Genomic DNA, 17,970 nt, shown 5'->3' with positions numbered 1-17,970 from the left:
GAACAGAATACAGAATAACTTAACATCCCTGTAAACCCAACAGATTATCCCAATTTAGTGAATTTGTTCCAAATACTTGCAACAATCCGCATAAACATTGCTTGACACTAATGGTAAAATAAGACACAGGGTCTTACAGGAGAGATGTCACAGAGAGAGGAGAATCAGCCTGGACTCTCTTCTGACTGTTTTTACTTCATAGCTTGACCAAGGAAAAGCTGAGCTGGGAGAACTGGCCACTCCCATTTCATTCTACAAGAATTATTTTAAAACTTTTGCCTGAGACAGCATCTGTTTGCTATAATCAAGGACAACATAACCCTGTCAAAGGGGCAGCATCATTCCAGATTCCATTTAAGCTTGAGAGAGACATAATGAGTTCTAAACTCATTACACTTGAATTTAAACGAAGCCAAGTACGCTGACGTAAGAAGGAAACTGAATGAAGTTGATTTGGGAGTTACCCTGAAGGCAATGAAAGCAAATAAACCTTGGGAAATATTTAAGTAAATAAGTCATAACACAGCAACATGGAAATAAGAGTTGGAAGTGACTGTCCTTGACATCAAAGACACAGTTGACCAAGTCTGATATCAAGGAACCTGAGCTAAATTTGACTAAATTGGTCTCAGAGGGGAAAGTCCCCTGTTGGTTGAAGGCTTATCTGGCAAGTAGGAAAACGATTGTGGTTGTAGGAGGAGCTTTCTTCTGCAGGAGTTCCTCAGGACAGGCCCAACCCTCTCTACCTACTTCATCAATGACCTTCCCTCAATCAATAGATCAGAAGCCATTGAGTCATCGAGTCAGAGATTCATACAGCATGGAAACAGACCCTTCGGTTCAACCAGTCCATGCCCACCCATGATGCCAAACTCAACTAATCCTACTTCCCTGCACCTGGCTATTATTTCTTGTAAAAAATGAGGTCTGCAGATGCTGGAGATCACAGCTGCAAATGTGTTGCTGGTCAAAGCACAGCAGGTTAGGCAGCATCTCAGGAATAGAGAATTCGACGTTTCGAGCATAAGCCCTTCATCAGGAATAAGAGAGAGAGAGCCAAGCCGGCTGAGATAAAAGGTAGGGAGGAGGGACTAGGGGGAGGGGCGATGGAGGTGGGATAGGTGGAAGGAGGTCAAAGTGAGGGTGATAGGCCGGAGTGGGGTGGGGGCGGAGAGGTCAGGAAGAGGATTGCAGGTTAGGAGGGCGGTGCTGAGTTGAGGGAACCGACTGAGACAATTGTGCATGTACTTATCTCAATGTCTTTCAACTGTACTTTTATCCACCACTTCCTTGGGAAGTTCATTCCACACATGAGCCACTCTCTGTGGAAAACAAGGCCCTCATGTCTTTTACAAGTCATTCTCCTCTCAGGTTAAGAATATGCCTCCTGGCCTTGAAATTGCCCTTGGGAAAAGACATGTACTACTCTCCTTATCTGTACCCCTCATGATTTTATAGAATTCTATGAGGTCGCTTCTCAACATCCTGTGCTCCAGTGAAAATGTCCCAGCCTATTCAGCATCTCCCCATAACTCACCCTCCGTTCCTGGCAACATCCTGATAAATCTCTTCTGGGCCCCTCCAGCTTAATGATATCCCGCCTGTAACAAGGCGTCAAGAGCTGGACACAGTACTCCAAAATGGCATCTCACCAACATCCTGTTCAAGCTCAGTATGAGGTGCCAATTCCTCTACTCAAAGATCTGAGCAATGAAGGCGAGTTTGCTAAAGGCCTTGTATGTGTGATGCAAACTTTAAAGAATTGTGTACCCAAATCCCTTTCTGCAACATGAGTCAACACCCTACTTTTAATTGTATAAGTGATGTATTTGCTTGTTTTATCAAAAATGCAATACTTCACATTTATCCAAATTAAACTCCATCTTCGGCCCATTGATCTAATTGATCAAGGTCTCTTTGTAAGCTCAGATGACCTTCTTCACTTACATTAAATTGTAAGTCATACAAAAAGCTTTTGAACCATGTTTTTTACATCTACATCTACAGTTTTTATTATAAATGGAAATCTTTATAAATGACAAACAAAAGTGGACTCTGTACCGTACCCTATTGGGGTGCTCAATGTTCAGTCCCAATCATGACTCTTTGGTTACTGAAGCAGCTCATGTTGAAATGCAATAAGATATAGACAATACCCAGGCTTAGGATGACAACTCGCAAGTAATCATTGTGGAGAAAGTGAAGACTGCAGATGCTGGAGACCAGAGTTGAAAAGTGTGGTGCTGGAAAAGCGCAGCAGGTCAGGCAGCATCCGAGGAGCAGGAGAAAAAGGGTTTATGCCCGAAACGTTGATTCTCCTGCTCCTCGGATGTTGCCTGGCCTGCTGCAGTTGTTCAGCACCACACTTTTCAAGTAATTGTTGTGCCAGACAAATGCCAGGCAATGATCATCTCCAGTAAGCAAGTATCTTGCCAATCCCTTTGACATTCAGCAGCATTATCATCGCTACAATCACACGATCAATATCCTAGGGATTACCATTGACCTGAAATTCAGTGGGACACACCATATACACACCTCAACTGGTTTCAAGAGAGGGTCAGAGGCTAGAAATCATGTGGGGAACAACTCACCTCCTGAACCCTCAAAGCCTGCTTACCATCTACAAAGCAGAAGTCTGGGGTACGACAAAATGTGTGGAAGGAACAACTGAAAATGATTCATCTGAAATCTTGCAACTTGAATGGTGCTCAGTTGGGCTGGATCCTAGCAGTGTCAGTCCACTTCCCACAACCAGCTGAGATTACCATGAGAGACTTCTACTCCTCAATCTCTTCCCTCGCCTGAGGTGCAGTGACCCTCAATTCAAACTCACAACCAGTAGCATCTCTCTCTGTAATGAGAGAGGGGCAATACTGTTGACATCACCATGATGTGAACAGTCCATTTTATGGTGCACTTATTTTGATGGTCGTGAGCTGAAACTCTTTGACGAGTTGCAGTAATTTATGTATAACCAAGCAAAAACTTCAATCATTTTTATTGGAAAGAAATTAAAAACATCAAATTCTTAGCAAAAGTGGTGCAGCAGGAAGATGTGGTGTGTGTGGGGGGGGGGGGGTGTTAAATGTGACAGGCAGAGTTGTTTTACTGCCTGTGTCCCAGGAATTCCAGGTTCAAGACCCACTCTGGCACCTGATGGCTGAGGATGGTGAGCCCTGAAGGTACTCAGACAGGTGGAATGTCAGTGTGTACACCCTGACAATAAATGCCACCAGCAATCAGTCAGAATAAGAGCTTCTCCCTTGAGAGCTGGAGCCTCATTTACCGCTGTCCATTGCTCCAGCAAACAAAATGCCTGGGAAAGGTTCTACACAAGTCAAAAACCGAAAGCGCTGGAGATTCTCAGAACTCTTCTGACCCAAGGCCCACCAGACTGGAAACATTGACTCTGTTTTTCCCTCTCTCTCTCTCTCTCTCTCTCTCTCTCTCTCGTCTCTCAGGATGCTGAGTTTCTCCTGCACTTTCTGCTTCTGCCTCAGATCTCCAGCGTCCATATTTGCGATTCCCATAAACAAGATTGTGTTCTCACAGTTACTGGGACCCACCGAGCCCACAGCAACATGACATGACATGAATTCCAGTTTGAAGAAACAATGTCCTGCCAGTCAAACCAATTGCATCCTCGATAGAACTGTTCGGCACAGGGCAAGTGAGCTGTGACATTAACTTGCCGGACGGTCAGACCGGGGAGCATGAGAACTCGGAGCAGGGAGTAGACCATTCAGCCCCTCGGGTCTCCTCCACTGCGGCTGATCTCATCTCGACCTCAACTCCACTTTTCTGCACGCTGCCCATGACATTTCAACCCATTGCAAATTAAAAATCTGTTTATCTCCTCCTTAAATTGCCGCAGTGTTCCAGCATCCGCCACACTCTTGGGTAGTGAACTCCACGGATTCAAGGCTCTCCCCCTCTGAGAGACGTAATTTCTCCTCACCCCAGTTTTACGTCTGTTCCTCCCTTACTCTAAAATGATGACCTCGTTCTACATTGCCCACCATGAGGAAACATCTTCTCTGTGTCTCCTTTGTCCATTCCCTCGCGCATCTGATATTCCTCGATTAGATCTCCACTCATTCTTCTAAACTCAAGCAAGTCTAGACCTAAACTGCTCAATCTCTCTTCATAAGATAAACCCCTCATCTCTGGAGTCAATCTCGTGGGCCACCTCTGAAAAACCTCCAATACAACTCCATCCCTTCTCAAGTAACACGCTCAAAAGTGTACACAATACTCCAAGGGCAGTCTCGCCTTGCAGCTGCTGTTACTCCTTCAGCAGTAACTGCCAAAATTCCATTCGCTTCCCCTATTCCTGGAAGGAGAGATGCTCCGAACAGGCCACTGTCTGTGTCCCATTGAGCTACAGTTTCAAGTGGAACAGGTTCAGGGTCTCCTTCGTCACTGTCTGTGGAAAAGGCAGGAAGAAAGGGTAGATCTTCTCTCTGAACTGGCCCGTTGCGGTGCAGAGGTGTGTCATGTCATCGCCATTATAAAAGGACACCTGCCCTCTCTGGTGGTCCACGCAGACTCCCACCCTCCTCAGATTTACGTCAAAACTGCACGGGTGCTCGGGACCGTAGACACTTCCGTTCCACTTTCTCAAGGTCCAGAAGCCATTTGAAGGCGTCAGCGGGACTGCATCGTGCCTGTTCACGGACTCCCTCACCACGCCAACGATCCACTCATCCATTCTCTCCACGTTGACCTCCCAGTAGTGCTTGCCGGAAGTGAAGCCTTCCCGCGTGACCACACAGCCGTAATTACTGAACTGCTTCCGACTGCGTGGCACTGCGGGGTAGGTCCTGGGGCCGTATGGCCAGTCTTTCAGCTTGAAGCGGCCCTTCACTCTCGTCTGGTCCTTGGAGAGGACAAGGTCCGCGCTCGCTGACTCCGGGTCCAGTGTCAAAGAGGCAGGAACTGCAATCGAGAGAGAAACAGATCATCTTCAAGGTGCGATCAAAGCATGAACGGACGAGATACATCTCAAGAGTTCATCCGAAGCTGCGAATCGGCAAAAGGGTTAACAGGAGTGTCAGAGCCATTTTAGATGTTTTTATAGACATGTATCTTTTAACTTTCTGTATTTTTCAGTTGCAGATGGAAATGGGAAAAGGACTATTTTGTTAACCAAAAATTGTCGAAGGAATGGCTGCCTATCTAAAAAAGCCAATTGCTGAGAAACTCATTGTGAGTCATGTTTACACTGCTGCTTTATCTACGCAGTATGGGGTGGGGGGGTGGGGGGGGGGGTGAATCTAATTCCATGAGGCTGCCTGTACAATGTAAAGTTCGGCCAGCAACAAGTTGCTGATTGGTTCATGAGGTTGTGACCAATTCTGATGACAAAGGCCACCAGCCTGAGAACAACCCTCTGATTGGCTCCTGAGTAGCTGGACAAGCTTGTAGGTGAGAACGATACTGGAAGGACCCTTCAAATTGCTGCAAGAGGTAGACGGTATGTGAAATAATTCCGCAAGAGGCTGGTATCCCATCACCAAGTCATCCTTTATTTGCCTGTGGAGAGTCCTTGACACTGATCCAGCTCTCTCAGAGCAAGCTCTCAGAGTGAACAGAACCCCTGACATTCCCATCCACCAGGGCTCCATGATTAACAGCCCCAATCAGGGAACTCATATTCTATGAGGTCCACCTGGCTGACCTCATTACCATCTCTACATGCCTCCCCCTCTAACTCAGAAAATATAGGCCATTCCTTTTTTACTGTAGCTCCTCCTGGAGTATTTAAGCATTGGGCCAGGTTCCGCCAAATTGGCCCCTGATACAGGCAGCACATAAAGCACAGGAGCTCACCTCTTGCACCCGGAGCATCTTAACTACTTTCAAGTTCCCCTTCAAGTGACAAGGGCACTGAGATGGTGACCTTCACTGTGTTCATCTCAGATTTTGAGGTATTACAAGTCTTGTCAGAGAGTGGGAACCCATGGGTTCCAGAACATGCAGAAAGACGGTCGAGGAGCTGGGCATGTTTGAGAGTTTCAGGCTTCCATATGGTTCACATGTTGGTTTAGGACCATCACACCTCCCTGAACTGTACACATCACTGGACCTGACCTAGCATTGACCACACCTCTTACCCATGAAGGGCTGTTACAAAAGTTTGACACTAAACATCATCCCCTGAAATAAACTGTCTCTTACTTAGAGGAGCCTTGTGTACGACATTGTCATTGCAGATGCTGTTCACTATCACCAGCTCCCCCCACCCCCTCAGCCCCAGGATCAGGAGGATCAGATTTAACCTGGTGCAGAGTTTTCTCCCCATTAGCAACCCTGCTGGAGTTGTGCTTGCATGAGGGGTGAGGTTGGAACAATTGCAACATTTAAGAGGCATTTGGATGGGTATATGAATAGGAAGGATTTAAAGGGATATGGGCCGGGTGCTGGCAGGTGGGACTAGATTGGGTTGGGATATCTGGTCGGCATGGATGGGTTGGACTGAAGGGTCTGTTTCCACGTTGTACATCTCTATGACTCTATGACTCTGTGACGACTGGGACAGTTTGGTATCTCATGAAGCTGGAGGCTGTTTCTTTAACCCTGCCTTCAAAGTTTGGGCTGCTCTTTCTGCCAGACGGTTGGATATTGGACGGTATGGAGCTGACCTTAAATGCTGAAAACCATTTGGCTTTAGGAAATTCCCTGCTGGTTAAACGATAGCCCGTTATCTGTGTTTGACACTCCGGGAGGGGGTTGGTCTGTGTATTACGAAAACATGCGAGTAAATTTTCTCATGCTGTCTCTGTGTCTGACGGATGAACTCAATGTGTGTCCGGCCACTTTGTGAGGGCATCCACAGTGACTGAGAACATTCAGCCCACAAAGAGTGGCCAGAGTCGATGTGTAACAGGGTCCAGGATTTACCCAGATATTCCCCAACAATGCGGTGGAGCTGCAGGCCTCATCGTCCTTGTCGGCACTCCCTCTCCCCGGATGTCACTCGCTCGATCCCAAAGTAACAGAAATGATGCCAGAAATGCTTATCCCCCAACACAAGGACAACCGCTACGAGTGAATTTCATCAGGAGTGTGTTTTTCTCTCTCTGCCAATGAAGAGGGAGGCAGGTATCCCATCACCGGGTCACCTTTTAGGTACATGCAGACCCGCCCCCAGAGTAAACAGCACCTCTGACCCTCCAGTCTCGGTCTGTCAGCCAGGGCTCCCTGATTGCATCAGGTAAAGGGCCCCGATCAGGGAACACATTCTCGACAAGCTGACCATATTACAATCACGACCGTATAATCTTCCTCTCCAGTGAAATGTCTCATGTTGGAAGAAAGTCAGTTTATTTTGCCTCGCCGGTTACTGGAATATAACCAATAAGTCAGTGAGTCGGCAGGTTGGGTGTGCCTCTTGTGAAGAAGTGGATAGATTTGGAGGAGAGAAGTTGAGGAACAGAAAATCCCGGCCACCTCAGGGATCACCTCAATGGACAGGCAGCGCTGAATTGCTTCCCCCAGTTATTTTTCCCTGCACCCATAATGCCAATGTTTCTTTGCTCTATCTGTATGTGTATTTAGGAGAGTTTATGCAGGATGGGTTGGAGTTTTTATGGAATCCCTCGGGTAGAAACGGGCCCTTTGGTCCAACAGGTCCACACCGACCCTCCGAAGAGCAACCCACCCAGATCCATTCCCTTACTCTGTTATCGTACATTTACACCTGACCAAGGCACCTAACCTACACGTCCCTGGGCACTATGGGGCAATTTAACATGGCCAATTCACTCTAACCTGCCCATCTTTGGACTGTGGGAGGAAACCAGAGCACCCGGAGGAAACCCACACAGACGCGGAGAGAATGTGCAAACTCTACACAGACAGTGGCCCGAGGGTAGAATTGAACCCAGGTCCCAGCTGCTGTGAGGCAGCAGTGCTAACCGCTGAGCCACCATGCCAAACTTGTTGGGCCTGTTTCCATTCTGTAGGGATCCTATTAAAAACAAGTCCACACCGGCCCTCTGAAGAGTGTCCCACCCAGACCCATTCTCCTATCCTATAACTCTACGTTTCCCATGATTAATGCCCTAACCTACACATCCCTGAACACTGGGCAATTTAACGTGGCCAATTCACCCTAACCTAGTTTTAGCAACTAGAGATATGTCAACAGATTACAATTGTTAACCTGTGGTTAGAATCTCTGATCTCCAGCATCTGCGATCCTCACTTTCTCCTTGTGATTAGAATCTACTTATCTGGAGCGAATAGTAATCCTTGTGATGACATAAAGTCACAGATATGTACGGTATGGAACAAGACCCTTCGGTCCAACTCATCCATGCTGACCAGATATCCTTAATTAACCTGCCAGCAGTCCAATATGCCAGCACTTGGCCCATATCCCTCCAAACCCTTCCTATTCATGCAGCCATCCAAGATGCCTTTTAAATGCTGTCATTGTTCCAGCCTCCATCACTTCCCCTGGCAGCTCATTCCACACATGCACCATCCTCTGTGTGAAATAAAAGGGACCCAAGGGACAGCTTTAACTTTCCCCTCTCACCCTAAACCTACGCCCTCTAGTTCTGGACTCTCCCACCCCAGGGAAAAGACTTTGTCCATTTATCCTGTCCATGCCCCCTCATGATTTTATAAACCTCTAATAAGGTCACCGCTCAGCCTCCGACGCTCCAGGGAAAACAGCCCCAGCCTGTTCAACCTCTTTGCTGAGCATATGGGGCTGGAAAAGCACAGCAGGTCAGACCGCTCCGAGGAGCAGGAGAGTTGACGTTCGAGCAAACGCCCTTCATCAGGAATTCAGCCTCCTAGCCGAGTTCAGGACTCCCCCATCCTAGGCAAGAGAATCTTATAGCCTGGGACCATCCAACAGTCAAATTGAGGACGTTGTGACTTTGATAAAGTTTTTAATTTGGTGATGAATCTGGGAGTAGTCAGGCTTGATTTCCACTATGCTACCCCTCCACAAGCCACTCCACCCCGACCCCACCATGAGAGTGACAAATAAATGACAAATCTTCATGGGAATGGAGTGTGGAGTTGGAGGTGGGCGTGGAGTTATTTTGGTTGACACTTTGAGGACTAACTTTACCTCAGTTGTGATTAAAGTGCTTTTCTTGTGAGAGGTTAATGCAATTGGGAGGGGATTGTAGGAAGTGAAGCAAAAACAGGAGCAGCAGAGATGAGACAGAGCAAGGAGAGAGGAGATGATGACAGAGGGTGGAAGAGGACAGAGGATGCGAAGAGGAAGGAGAGAGGAGAGGCGGAGAGGGGAGAGAACAAAAGAAGAGAGGTGAAAGAGAGGAGAAAAGAGAGAGAAATCAGAAGATGAAGAGAGGAGAGAAGAGAGGAAGAAGAGCAAGAGAAGAGCGAGGGGAGGAAAGGGCAAGAGGGAAGAGAGCATTACCTGGGCTTATAATCTTGAGCATCTGTTTCCATACTGTGTACTGCAGGGGTCCATTAAACTCCCCCAGACTCAGCTCAGGTATCTTTGGAAGAGGTTCTGTCTCGAAGTCACATCTGGAGACCAAACAGAGGTTTATCAATAAAAACCACAAAAGACCTCAGCTCGACAACACAAAACGCTTGATGAGCATTGATCAGGTTGGGATCAAATGGGTTCCGTGAGCCAGGTTGGGGAAGCAGTGATTCACAATGTATGTTACACCACAGCAAACTACTACCTCAATGACACTCTCAAATGTATTCCTTTGATGATAATAAATCAGACAAACTTCAGTTGACAAAAAAAGGCATGAATTGTTTATTGAAAGTGTTTCTATTAATGCTGGGAAATTGGTTAATATATAATGCTGTTTTCGATGATGTGACATAGCTCCATTCTCATTAACACCATTCCAACCTCAGGGTTCAAGGGAAGAATGCCCAGCCCATTCCATCACCAATTATTGGGCATTAAACCAGACAGAGCAGGGAACACCTTATGCTAACCCCGTGCTGTCCCTGTCCTGGGAGGGTTTGATGGGGGACAGTGTAGAGAGAGCTTTACTCTGTATCTAACCCCGTGCTGTCTCTGTCCCTGGGAGTGTTTGATGGGGACAGTGTACAGGGAGCTTTACTCTGTATCTAACCCCGTGCTGTCCCTGTTCTGGGGAGTGTTTGATGGGGACAGTGTTGAGGGAGCTTTCCTCAGTATCTAATCCTGTGCTGTCCCTGTCCTGGGAGTGTTTGATGGGGGACAGTGTTGAGGGAGCTTTCCTCAGTATCTAATCCTGTGCTGTCCCTGTCCTGGGAGTGTTTGATGGGGACAGTGTAGAGAGAGCTTTACTCTGTATCTAACCTCGTGCTGTCCCTGTCCTGGGAGTGTTTGATGGGGACAGTGAAGAGGGAGCTTTACCCTGTATCTAACCCTGTGCTGTCCCTGTCCTGGGAGTGTTTGATGGGGGACAGTGTACAGTAAGCTTTACTCTCTATCTAACCCCATGCTGTCCCTGTCCTGGGAGTGTTTTTTGGGGGACAGTGTAGAGGGAGCTTTACTCAGTATCCAACCCCGTGCTGTCCCTGTCCTGGGAGTGTTTGATGGGGACAACGTAGAGGAAGCTTTATTCAGTATCCAACCCCGTGCTGTCCCTGTCCTGGGAGTGTTTGACGATGGGACAGTATAGAGAGAGAGATTTACTCTGTATCTAACCCATTGCATGGCCTGTTCAGCAGACATCAGGAGTGCCCTGTTGAAGGGGAATTTTGTTGGATGATATTGACAAAGTGAAAGATGATGAGAGAAATATAAATTCACTGATGTCTTACGCACCTCTGAAGAATGCCTTTGATCTCCTGAAAAAGAAAATGAAGGAATACTGATTTTAAAAAGCTGTAATCATTGTGCAGCTTGCTAACATACTGTGTAATATGGAAACGTTATTGTGAAATTAGGGACACGTTACCCAAGTTTCATGCAGTCCCATCACTCCATTCCACCTGGTAACAGTCTTTGGTCAGTTAATTGGATGATACCACAAGTTCTTCAATGTACGGTTGTTTCATGCACAGCCAGACACTCTATAAACCCCTCATAAACGTATCAACCTTGAATCAATCTCCCCTCACCTTCCTCCATCCCAAAGGAACATACCCCAACACAATGAAATCATTCCTCTGCTTAGATGTTACTTTTCCAGAAGTGTTTTGTTTTTAACTGGGAACGCCCCCCCTTCCCCCCCCCCCCCGCCCCCCCCCCCCCGCCCCACCACCCCCCAAAATCTGGATCAGTATTTAATGTCCATCCTTAACTGCCCTTTGTCTGAGTATCTTGCGAAGGCCATTTCTGAGATTAGTTAAGAGCCAACCCGGTTTTAATGGGTCTTGCCTGACCAGATTTCCTCCTTTAAATGGGATTAGCAATTCAGGAGCTTTGATTCAAAAATGGCAGTCGTCACCATTAGGTTTGCTTTTAACTCTTCTTTTAGAGTCAGAGAGTCATGGAGATGTACAACATGGAAACAGACCCTTCAGTCCAACCCATCCATGCCGACCAGATATCCCAACCCAACCTCGTCCCACCTGCCAGTACCCGGCCCATATCCCTCCAAACCCTTCCTATTCATATACCCATCCAAATGCCTCTTCAATGTTGCAATTGTACCAGCCTCCACCACTTCCTCTGGCAGCTCATTCCAAACACATAACACCCTCTGTATGAAAAATTTGCCCCTTAGCTCCCTTTTATATCTTTCCTCTCTCACCCTAAACCTATGCCCTCTAGTTCTGGACTCTCCAACCCCAGGGAAAAGACTTTGCCTATTTATCCTATCCATGCCCCTCATAATTTTATAAACCTCTATAAGGTCACCCCTCAGCCTCCGACGCTCCAGGGAAAACAGCCCCAGCCTGTTCAGCCTCTCCCTGTAGCTCAAATCCTCCAACCTTGGCAACATCCTTGTAAATCTTTTCTGAGCCCTTTCAAGTTTCACAACATCCTTCCTGTCGGAAGGAGAACAGAATTGCATGTAATATTCCAACAGTGGCCTAACCAATGTACTGTTTTCAAAATGATTGAATTCTAATTGCCACCAGCTACCAGGTTAGGATTTAAATCAAGAGCGCCAGGGTTATAGAGTCATGAGTCCATTGGCATTGCCACAAGGGTATTCTTGTTCAGCAGAGCAACAGGGTTCGATTCCAGTCTCGGGCAACTGTCTGGCTGGAGTTTGCACATTCTCCCCGTGTCTGTGTGGGTTCCCTCCGGCTGCTCTGGTTTCCTTTCACAGTCCAAAGATGTGCATGTTAGGGTGGATTGGCCGTGCTAAATTGTCCCATAGTGTTCAGGGATGTGTAGGTTAGGGTGGATCGGCCGTGCTAAATTGTCCCATAGTGTTCAGGGATGTGTAGGTTAGGGTGGATTGGCCATGCTAAATTGTCCCATAGTGTTCAGGGATGTGTAGGGTAGGGTGGATTGGCCATGCTAAATTGTCCCATAGTGTTCAGGGATGTGTAGGGTAGGGTGGATTGGCCGTGCTAAATTATCCCATAGTGTTCAGGGATGTGTAGGTTAGGGTAGATTGGCCATGCTTAATTGTCCCATAGTGTTCAGGGATGTGTAGGTTAGGGTGGATTGGCCATGCTAATTTGTCCCATAGTGTTCAGGGGTGTCTAGGTTAGGGTGGATTGGCCATGCTAAATTGTCCCATAGTGTTCAGGGATGTGTAGGTTAGGGTGGATTGGCCATGCTAATTTGTCCCATAGTGTTCAGGGATGTGTAGGGTAGAGTGGATTGGCCGTGCTACATTGTCCCATAGTGTTCAGGGATGTGTAGGTTAGGGTAGATTGGCCATGCTAAATTGTCCCATAGTGTTCAGGGATGTGTAGGTTAGGGTGGATTGGCCATGCTAATTTGTCCCAAAGTGTTCAGGGGTTTCTAGGTTAGGGTGGATTGGCCATGCTAAATTGTCCTATAGTGTTCAGGGATGTGCAGGTTAGGGTGGATTGGCCATGCTAATTTGTCCCATAGTGTTCAGGGGTGTCTAGGTTAGGGTGGATTGGCCGTGCTAAATTGTCCCATAGTGTTCAGGGATGTGTAGGTTAGGGTGGATTGGCCATGCTAATTTGTCCCATAGTGTTCAGGGATGTGTAGGTTAGGGTGGATTGGCCACGCTAAATTGTCCCATAGTGTTCAGGGATGTGCAAGTTAGGGTGGATTGGCCATGCTAATTTGTCCCATAGTGTTCAGGGATGTGCAGGTTAGGGTTGATTGGCCGTGCTAAATTGTCCCATAGTGTTCAGGGGTGTCTAGGTTAGGGTGGATTGGCCATGCTAAATTGTCCCATAGTGTTCAGGGATGTGTAGGTTAGGGTGGATTGGCCATGCTAAATTATCCCATAGTGTTCAGGGACGTGCAGGTTAGGGTTGATTGGCCATGCTAAATTGTCCCATAGTGTTCAGGGATGTGTAGGTTAGGGTGGATTGGCCATGCTAAATTGTCCCATAGTGTTCAGGGATGTGTAGGTTAGGGTGGATTGGCCATGCTAAATTGTCCCATAGTGTTCAGGGGTGTCTAGGTTAGGGTGGATTGGCCGTGCTAAATTGTCCCATAGTGTTCAGGGATGTGTAGGTTAGGGTGGATTGGCCATGCTAAATTGTCCCATAGTGTTCATGGATGTGCAGGTTAGGGTGGATTGGCCATGCTAAATTGTCCCATAGTGTTCAGGGATGTGTAGGTTAGGGTGGATTGGCCATGCTAATTTGTCCCATAGTGTTCATGGATGTGCAGGTTAGGGTGGATTGGCCATGCTACATTGTCCCATAGTGTTCAGGGATGTGTAGGTTAGGGTGGATTGGCCATGCTAATTTGTCCCATAGTGTTCAGGGGTGTCTAGGTTAGGGTGGATTGGCCATGCTAAATTGTCCCACACTGTACAGGGATGTGTAGGTTAGGGTGGATTGGCCATGCTAATTTGTCCCATAGTGTTCATGGATGTGTAGGTTAGGGTGGATTGGCCATGCTACATTGTCCCATAGTGTTCAGGGATGTGTAGGTTAGGGAGGATTGGCCATGCTAAATTGTCCCATAGTGTTCATGGATGTGCAGGTTAGGGTGGGTTGGCCATGCTAAATTGTCCCATAGTGTTCAGGGATGTGTAGGTTAGGGAGGATTGGCCGTGCTAATTTGTCCCATAGTGTTCAGGGATGTGTAGGTTAGGGTGGATTGGCCATGCTAAATTGTCCCATAGTGTTCATGGATGTGCAAGTTAGGGTGGATTGGCCATGCTAAATTGTCCAATAGTGTTCCGGGATGTGTAGGTTACGGTGGATTGGCCGTGCTAAATTGTCCCATAGTGTTCAGGGATGTGTAGGTTAGGGTGGAGTGGCCATGCTAAATTGTCCCATAGTGTTCATGGATGTGCAAGTTAGGGTGGATTGGCCATGCTAAATTGTCCAATAGTGTTCAGGGATGTGTAGGTTACGGTGGATTGGCCGTGCTAAATTTCCCCGTAGTGTTCAGGGATGTGTAGGTTAGGGTGGATTGGCAATGCTAAATTATCCCATAGTGTTCAGGGATGTGCAGCTTAGGGTTGATTGGCCATGCTAAATTATCCCATAGTGTTCATGGATGTGCAGGTTAGGGTTGATTTGCCATGCTAAATTGTCCCATAGTGTTCAGGGATGTGTAGGTTAGGGTGGATTGGCCATGCTAAATTGTCCCATAGTGTTCAGGGATGTGTAGGTTAGGGTGGATTAGCCGTGCTAAATTTCACCGTAGTGTTCAGGGATGTGTAGGTTAGGGTGGATTGGCCGTGCTAAATTGTCCCATAGTGTTCAGAGATGTGTAGGTTAGGGTGGATTAGCCATGCTAAATTGTCCCATAGTGTTCAGGGATGTGTAGGTTAGGGTGGATTGGCCATGCTAAATTGTCCCATAGTGTTCAGGGATGTGTAGGTGAGGGTGGATTAGCCATGCTAAATTGTCCCACACTGTTCAGGGATGTGTAGGTTAGGGTGGATTAGCCATGCTAAATTGTCCCATAGTGTTCAGGGATGTGTAGGTTAGGGTGGATTGGCCGTGCTAAATTGTCCCATAGTGTTCAGGGATGTGTAGGTTAGGGTGGATTGGCCGTGCTAAATTGTCCCATAGTGTTCAGGGATGTGTAGGTTAGGGTGGATTGGCCGTGCTAAATTGTCCCATAGTGTTCAGGGATGTGTAGGTTAGAGTGGATTGGCCGTGCTAAATTTCCCCGTAGTGTTCAGGGATGTGTAGGTTAGGTGCGTTGGTAAGGCGTAAATGTAGGATAATAGGGTCGGGCGAATGGGTCTGGGTGGGATACTCTTCGGAGAGTCGGTGTGGATTTGTTGGGCCGAAGGGCCTGTTTCCACACTGTAGGGATTCTATTCTATGTTCTATTCTACTTTGACATCTGGCAAGTGTTTCCGTACAGTTCTGGTACAACACACCAGGCTGCGAGACCAATAAAAGAAATTTTCCTGCTTGTGTTTTTAACCATCTCAGCTTCCTGTCCTGATTTTGAAAGTCCGTGGACATGCAACCTCCAATTGTGCGGCCACCCTCAACTGATCTTCAGCATCAGTTCAAATAAAAATCAAATAAAACTGCGAAAGAGCAGCTGACTTCCCTTGGAATGACCCCTGGCTGGAGGGGAACGTGACTGAGAGAGTGGGGACTTGGACTCAGCTTGGTTGCCGCAGTTCTCCCGCAGGCCAGCAGAGGGGTGTCTTTTGTCACATAAATAGTCCTCTCTTTGCAACTCTCTGGTCCAGAGACAGACAGATCACTGGGTGTGAAGGGAACGTCTGTATACAGGACACAGGATCACAATCGCCGTGAGTGAATGCGTAGCCCCTCCCCAACTCCAAGTCAGCCCAGGAACGAAACACAAGCATCTCTGGATAGTTTGCGGTTTATGTTTATGGAGTAGGCCGTTTGTCATGAGGGGCATGGATAGGATAAATAGACAAGGTCTTCCCCCTGGGGTGGGGGAGTCCAGAACTAGAGGGTTGGGGTGAGAGGGGAAAGATATAAAAGGGACCTACGGGGCAACGTTTTCACACAGAGGGTGGTACGTGTATGGAATGAGCTGCCAGAGGAAGTGGTGGAGGCTGGTACAATTACAACATTTAAAAGGCATGTGGATGGGTACATGAATAGGAAGGGTTGAGAGGGATATGGGCCAAGTGCTAGCAAATGGGACTAGACTTGGTTGGGATATCTGGTCGGCATGGAAGAGTTGGACCGAAGGGTCTGTTTCTGCGCTGTACATCTCTATGACTCTATGATTCAGCCCTTCAATCTTGCTCTGCCGTTCCACAAGAGCTGATCCATTTCCGCTTCCAATCCAGCATTCCCAGCAACTCACCATATCCTTGGATTCCCTCTGGCTTGCAGAGGAGGTGATCTGTGGAGCCTACCTTAATAATATTCCGAGGCAGAGGCTTCCTCGCTCAGCCTCCTGAGAGAGGAAGAGAAAGACCATCGATTCTCCTCAGTTCGGGTTTTAAAAAGGGGTGACTCTGAATTTTTACCACATTAACCCCGCCCTCACCTCCCCGCGTGGGACTGACCCACCAGAGGAATCATCCTTCCCATGGCCACCTTGATGACACACGTCATTCAAGCCCTTCCCTGTTTTTCTGAACTCCACGGGAAGCTAGCCCAGCCTTTCCAACCTACCCTCATGAGATAACTTTAAATGGGCCGAGGGGGTGGGCTGCAGAGCTTTTCTGGATTGGTTGAAGGGGCTTTGTGTCTCCATACACCTCTATGACTGCAGGACCTTTGACCTGGTTTGCAAGTACCCTCTGTCACCCTGAGCTCATCCAAACACCCAATGTGTCCATTGGCTTCCCCCAGTGAGCCAGAGCCTCTGGCCTCCTTCAAATGCTGCCCGCCTGAGCCGTTCCTGACTCCCTTCACTGAACCTTCCCTGAACCTCCCCTGAACCTCAGGAGATCATCCCTGTCTCAGGAAGTCCCTTCCAGTGTATCTCCTTCACCACCATCACCTGTCCTGCCTGCCACAGTGCATCAAACTGACCGATATTCGCTCCTAACACCGGAGTTGCGATGTTTTACTCTCAATAAAGGATTGCATCAATGCAATCATGTGAATCAAAGAGTGCGACAAGTTGAAACACCAACAAGCATCAGGAACTCATGTTGTGAAATTTCAATCATTTGAAAAGTCATGACAGGACAGAAAATGACCACGTAATTCCGATTTACTGTGGAAGTCTCCTTCCCTCATCCATCCCTTCGCTATCCGGGCACAGACGTTGGGAACTGTGCAATAGAACTGGGCACAATTGAGTGGATAAGAAATCATGTACAGGAGAACGTAGTGGCACAGTGTGTGCCCTATCTCCAGGCATCCTATTCCACCCATCACAGGGTCCAGTTCGACTGAAACCAAGGCAATTTTAAGCTAAACCGAGCACTGAGAAAGTGTGTGGATGGGGTTTCATTCTGGCATTCTCTGGGCTGGAGGGTAAGCATAAATCCAGCCTGCCCGCACGTCAGAGTAAACTATCCCTGTGGAGCCAAGTGTCAAGGGCAGCTCAGCATTGAAATCCAGACCAGCGCCTTGCCTTCTCCCCCCTCCCTCCAAACCCATTCAATTTCTGAGTCTATCCACAAACAAAGCAGAAGGCATCAGAACATTGACACTGTGCAGTGTTTGTGCAGAGGAGTTGCTGTTGCTACACAATGCAGGCTGCTTTCTTAACCACAGTGATCTCAACTAACCATGAGCTCACCCCGTGGTTTTGCTTCCCCTGTGGGTTGCGTCGGCAGCATCCTGCTCAGGGGTGTTGATCAACATCAGAAACCACAAAGATAATTCACACCATGTGCCGCTCATCTGTCATGCTTGCAAATCAATCCAGTACTCGATTCATCAAACTATTGTGCCAAGGGCCAGCTTAATCTGGTCCTGACCAAACATTCACAGGCACGGGGTTAGATACAGAGTAAAGCTCCCTCTACACTGTCCCCCATCAAACAC

General features: G+C 47.7%; 1 protein-coding gene across 1 annotated transcript in view; it reads right to left on the bottom strand.

The window, feature by feature from the left end:
* Positions 1-3,046: 3,046 nt before the first annotated feature.
* Positions 3,047-17,970, bottom strand: part of LOC132832905 (zinc-binding protein A33-like) — a 28,161-nt gene continuing 13,237 nt past the window's right edge. Inside the window, exons 4-6 of the mRNA XM_060851141.1 lie at positions 10,775-10,797; positions 9,410-9,522; positions 3,047-4,941 (exon numbers count right to left, since the gene is read on the bottom strand). Coding sequence (XP_060707124.1) covers positions 4,385-4,941; positions 9,410-9,522; positions 10,775-10,797 — 693 coding nt within the window. The 3' untranslated portion in view covers positions 3,047-4,384. The remainder of the gene's footprint in view (positions 4,942-9,409; positions 9,523-10,774; positions 10,798-17,970) is intronic.

This window comes from Hemiscyllium ocellatum, chromosome 35 (genome assembly GCF_020745735.1).
Source record: "Hemiscyllium ocellatum isolate sHemOce1 chromosome 35, sHemOce1.pat.X.cur, whole genome shotgun sequence".
Classification (NCBI taxonomy): Eukaryota; Metazoa; Chordata; class Chondrichthyes; order Orectolobiformes; family Hemiscylliidae; genus Hemiscyllium; species Hemiscyllium ocellatum.
Note: the sequence above shows the minus strand (reverse complement) of the source record. Positions and strands in the feature narration are given on the sequence as shown.